The sequence below is a fragment of the Pteropus vampyrus genome, unplaced genomic scaffold (genome assembly GCF_000151845.1).
Source record: "Pteropus vampyrus isolate Shadow unplaced genomic scaffold, Pvam_2.0 Scaffold114, whole genome shotgun sequence".
Lineage (NCBI taxonomy): Eukaryota > Metazoa > Chordata > Mammalia > Chiroptera > Pteropodidae > Pteropus > Pteropus vampyrus.
The window spans coordinates 2,339,651-2,345,377 of NW_011888895.1; the positions used below are offsets into that span (position 1 = coordinate 2,339,651).

General features: G+C 48.2%; 1 protein-coding gene across 5 annotated transcripts in view; it reads left to right on the forward strand.

The window, feature by feature from the left end:
• The window catches only part of RUNX1 (runt related transcription factor 1), a 245,448-nt gene that overhangs the window by 201,265 nt on the left and 38,456 nt on the right, over nucleotides 1-5,727 (forward strand). For 4 of the 5 annotated variants that reach the window (XM_011365654.2, XM_023533867.1, XM_011365652.2 and 1 more), the window contains one exon: nucleotides 3,410-3,601. The exons of the other annotated variant lie outside the window; for it this stretch is intronic. In XM_011365654.2, the coding sequence (XP_011363956.1) occupies nucleotides 3,410-3,601 (192 nt within the window). The remainder of the gene's footprint in view (nucleotides 1-3,409; nucleotides 3,602-5,727) is intronic. 5 annotated transcript variants of the gene reach the window in all.

Sequence of the window (5,727 nt, forward strand, 5' to 3'; positions counted from 1 at the left end):
TCTCATTATCCATCACAAATATCACAACATTTAGGGGTGCCGTAAGGGAAGTAAAATTTAGTAGATGGGATTAATTTATTTTTTTCTGTTGGCTTTTTATGACTGCAGATACAATAAAATTCTAATCAAGTACTCGTTTCAAAAATCTGAAAATGGTAATAGAGAAACGTGATTTAATTTAGTATCTTTTTCAACTCTGCCTAAAACACAGTAAAATTCAGTATGAAATCTTGAGGTAGCCACTGTTTTAAGAACCACCGTGTAACATTCCAATTTACTTCCAGCGTGCTCAGAAAGCCAGGCTGTCAGCATACACATATTTAGGGCTACACTGTAATTCTACCAGACGTTTGATCCAGAACTGAGTTCCCTATTGCCCTCCGAAGCCCCGTACTCAATAAGAAAGAAGAAAAATGAATTTGATAATAGATATTTTCCATTCTCCTGTATTTAACATTCAAAGCATAATAACTTTGGGGTCAAATTGACACTTTAATTACCCCCCAGATACAGGAAACTGGAGACATAAAGCATTCATTTTCCCTAGCTTGCAAGTTTATATTGCAAGCTTCTATAGTTCACATAAAATATTGCTCTTTGGCACATGAAATCTGATGGTTTCAGAAAAGAATTAGGTGTTCCTTTGATCTCACTTATAAATGCATCTGAGCCACACCTTACTGTGATAATGCTATTCATTCCCCCAGAGCCCTGCCGTTATAACTCCCTAGCCCCTTTGTGAGGACGGAGGAGGCCGTGGGGGGTCTCACTCCAGGGATCACCCATGAGCCGCATGCTGCTCTCCCGACTCCTCCAGCATTCAGCTCAGCCTCGTGACTTTCAGGGCTTAGGAAATAGCTTAGAGTGAAGAATTGTTTTCTCTGAGAATTATGCCCAAACATTCCTGCTAAAGCAGACAGTCATCACTTAATCTCTATAAATGACTACGATTTTGGCAGGTGTCAGCTGGTACAGAAATCGCTCACATGTTAATTTTTTTTTTTTTTTTTTTTTTAAGCACAGGACAATGAGAGGGGACTCATTTAAAAAAAAAAAAAAAATCATCTCACAATTGTGCCTGGCCATTGTAGTGGCTTACCTGAAATGACATTCGTGTTTGGTTTCTTGGTGGCACATGGTCCCCAAGCTTGGTGGCTGAGGCAGACACAATTGATGGCCTTTCTTCAAAACACCGAATGCCAAGTATTCAGAATGATCTCGTACACAGCATTCCCCCCGGGTCACCCACTGTCCTTGACACGGTGTTCTTCAAAAATGCCACTGGGTGCCCAAGGAATGCGAAGTTTTGAAATGGGTACAAAACCTGCTGGAAGCCTCTGCACCATTACTTCGCCGACTGGCATTCTTTCTGAGGCAGTAGAATTCTCCAGAATCCTTCTCCTGCCTTCGTCTCTCCTTGATTCCTAATACCAGGTGTTAGATCACGGTGGACATTTAAAAGGGCTGAGTTATTATGCTTCGATGGCTTTTGAGTTAAGATAGTTGGTTTTTCTGCAAGAAAACTTTAGATTTTTCAGGCTGGTCATCAGGAAGCTAAGTATGTGCCACAAAGATAAGAGGAGGGAGGAGTCAAGGAAAACGCCATCAACAGACACTGAATTACTCCGTGACTGACTGAAATAGAATGTTCTAGAAAAAAGACGTTTTCGTACTTCTGAGAAAAAGGGATGACAAGGGGGGTGTTCTGGGACCTGGCCCCATGGCCTTTTGCCCACGAGGCCGATGCTTAAAATACTCGGCCAGTAGGAGGCCTCTCACATGTGTGTCGGGCCTGCGTGACTCAGGCTGTTTGTGTTCAGGTCAAGTGTTGTGGGCTGCAGGGCTGAATCAGAGTCCAGATTTGCCTCAGTGACACATGAAAAGAGGGAGCGTTGCGTTTGAACTGCACAAATATTATGCTTAAGTATTTTTTCCTTATTTTGGAGCCAAGCAAGTCTTTTTCATGATAAAATCACGGCCATATAGTGGGTCCTTTTTCTGGTGTGGAATTTGAGACAGTGTTGGCTGTGCCAAGGGGCCTGGCAGCAGGAAAAAATAGCAAGGCGCAGAGATTTGAAACCATAATGCAAGTTAGAAATTTTAGTTTCCTAATTGTAGCGATTAGAAGCCAGGTTAACGTGTCCCTCTCCCTCCCCGCCTCCTAACCTGGGCTGAGGGTTACGGAATCAAGGGACCCTCTTTCTAACAGGATTGGGCCAGGGCACGTGAACAAGAACTTGATTGTGGCAACAAGCAGGCTGCTTCTCCAATCTTGTTCCCGGGCCACTTGACGATGGGCGGTGGGGGAGGGCGTTCTGAAATCAGCCAGTGCCTCTTTACTCAAACCATCGGGGTAAGAGAGAGCTCCAGGAGAGCATCCCTTGGCTGCTTCGGCGTCGGAGCATCAGTCCGTTTGACAGGCCCACGTCTCCAGTTGAAAGACAGTCTGATGAGGGATTAAGGGAGGAAGCAGGAGGTCCAACCCTCCAAGCCTGCCCAGTGCAGGATGCTCCCTGCATCCTGGCGACGATGATTTTGATGAGGAGGAGGCGAGGACATTTACTGTTTATACAGACACCGAAGGGCCCACCTACCCACTTTGGATTCCTGGGCCCCTGGGGAAGCTCGCGCGGTCTGCTGGGAGTGTCCTCCGAGCTCCAGTGGGCCTGGCCTGCTGGGACGACCGGACTGGATGAGGCCCGGGCTCCACCTTCCTGTCGATTCCCTCGTAGGAGGTACACCTGGGAAAGTCGACTTCAGGGAAGAAAGCAAGCTCGTGAAAAGCTTGCAGGAAAGGAAGAGTGAGAGGGGTTATGGGGCTGCCCAGTGCCCTGCATTTAACAGGAAATCCGGCCTCCCCAGGGGCTGTGGGTTTGCAGCCACACCTCATTTCCTGTTGGAAGGGGTGCGCCCACTGAGCTCCAGGGCCCACTTTGCTGCCTCTGAGACCTGCCCGTTGTTGGGCTTGCAGTAAGGAGCCGCTGTTATGAGGCCCCTGGGGAGCACCTCTCCTGCCTGCCATAGCTTAACCCACAGCACGTGGCCAAGAGCCAGCGATTAATGCACCTTGTCACCACGACCGCCACCAAGCCTTGTGTGCCCACTGCCTTCGCCCAATGGCGGAAATGGTTGCAGAGGGTTGGGGTGGGCGCGGAGCCCAGGTTGGGGGACCGCCCAGTGGCCAGTGTGACAAAAGGGGCCCCAGTCTGCTGTGGGAACAATGGCCCCAAATTCCCATCGGCAGCCAGCCCGATCTGCAAATATTCAGCAAATCCATGTCGGGGGTGAGGGGCGAGGGAGGGAAAGGACAAGAAAACCCCAATTTTAGAAAATCCACAATACATTTTCTGATCTCTTCCCTCCCTCCCTCCCCACCTCCCCCTCCCTCCCCACCCCCTCCCCACAATAGGACATCGTCAGAAACTAGACGATCAGACCAAGCCCGGGAGCTTGTCCTTTTCCGAGCGGCTCAGTGAGCTGGAGCAGCTGCGGCGCACGGCCATGAGGGCCAGCCCACACCACCCAGCCCCCACACCCAACCCTCGGGCCGCCTTGAACCACTCCACTGCCTTTAACCCTCAGCCTCAGAGTCAGATGCAGGGTAAGTACCCGGTCGGAGCCCATGTCCCGCCTCGCCCAGGGGCAAAGCCCACCCAGAGCAGCCCTGGCTTCCCCTTCCCGCTCCCACCATGGGCCGCAGACCAGCAGCCTTGGAGCTTGTTAGGCACGCAGTCTCCGGTCTCCGGCGGGCCCAGACCCACGGAGTTAGCTCTGCGCTGTAACGAGATCGCCAGATGGAGCGGTCCCGCCTCCTAGGATATGCAGGGACCACGGAGAGATGTGTATAGATAATATCTTGAATCTTTTAAGAGCTAGCTTTGGCAGTGCCATTTTCTTACCTACCCGTTAGTCTCGAAGACAGACACACACACGCATGCACACACAAGCGAAGTGCAGGTCAGGATGTTTCAAGTTCTTATTGTATTCAGATTATGTGTGTATCTAATGTCCATTTTTGTGTAAGTGTAAAGAAATAGCAGGAATGTCTGGCTGCCATCACAGCAGAGGTACTATTTGCGATAAAAAAGTTTGCAATCAATAAAGAAGGCAGGTTATCCCCTGCCCCCGCTTCACGCCCTTATGGGGCTAGCTGGCAATTGCAAAAACACTGTAAAATACAATAATTGCACAAAACCCACTGTGCCAAATTAGATAATGCACCAAGTTCGTTTGCATTCTAGAAACACTGACGTCAACGAGTATGTCTGCGCTGTGATGCCATTTCGAATTTGTGAAATGCAGTGGTTTTCTTTGTGCCATGCAGGACACAGCTGTATATGATGTGGGCACAGTAAGAGTCCTTTCTCAAAGCAACAGGCTCATTTACCTCCAAGGAAAAGATAAGCAGCACATTGGGAGAGAGGTCAGGTGGTCAGCAAGGGACGGGCCCCTTGTCCTTCTGGGACGGCGGAAATTAGCTTCCCTGGGCATTTCTCCCTGTGAGCTGTATTGTGGGATGCACGAGTGTCCTAGGTTCTTCAGGATTTGGGGGGTGGTAGCTCACTCTCAGGGTTCGCACGTGTGGGTTCTCAAGAAGCGTGCACGCTCCCTTACACAGAGCCTGATTGATGGGCCATGCCGTTAGCTCTCAGTTCTGTTTCTACGGAAGCTTCTTTAATTCGAGTGGAAAATTTCCAAAGAAATCTTCCCGTAAGATACTGTGCACACAGCTGTTAAGTGGCCTGTCTGCAGAGTGGCCCTTTGGTGTCGAAACGGAAACATAAAGCTCGATTTTTGGGGGGGCTACCTCTCATCTACAGCCTCAGGGGTATTTAGAAACAGGTCCCACGAAATCGTCAGTTTCCTGGTGCTTAATGATCATGAATACTTATTCAAAATATGCATATTAATTTTTTTAAATGCCAAAATGCAAGTGCGTGTGGTAAATTAAATCCAATGGCACATTAAGTGAGAGAGATGGGCTTGGGGTGAAATGATACTTTTCTTCTAAATAGAATAAAATTCTCGAGGAGATTTCTCGATCTTGTGTTTAGGGCCATTGAAGTTAATTCATGTCATCTTTGGGACTCCATCTGAAACATCCAAGGGAAGACTCTGTTTTCTTATTCTGTCCTTGCATACCTGACCATTCACGCTACTAGGTCGATAAACAGGTTTGTCGATTTTAGATATTGCCACCAAAAAATAGTAAGCTTTTTTAAAGGCGACGGAAAGTTCAGCCACACGGGGCAAGTTGAAACTATCCCCATCAAGTCGGCTTGTTTCGGACAGTCTGGGCGCGGAGTGAATCAGATCTGATGTCCCTCCTTATCTGATGTGTTCTTTTTACCAGAAAGAACAAGGGGCGGGGGTGGGCGGGGCGAGTTCTCATCCGCCCAGGTACTGCGCGGACAGGCATTTCTCAGCTTTGGGTACCACGTGCTCAGCAGAGTGTGGGGTTTAACAGAGAGCATCGCCCTTTCTTGTGGCCTTTAAAACCTTTTCGCTTCTGCAGCATCTGCGTACTCTTAACTGGCTTTTAGGGTGCCCTTGAGGGTTAGCGGCTACTCTACAGAATGTGTTAACTGCACTGCTGATGTTCTTTCTTTCCTGTGATTTGCCATCCAGTGCTTCACTTTTAAAACTGTAAGAACAACTTTTAAAAAATAAGTATTCAAGATATTTTCAAATAAAACGACTTTTTCTTTTTCTTTCTGTTTTTTTTTT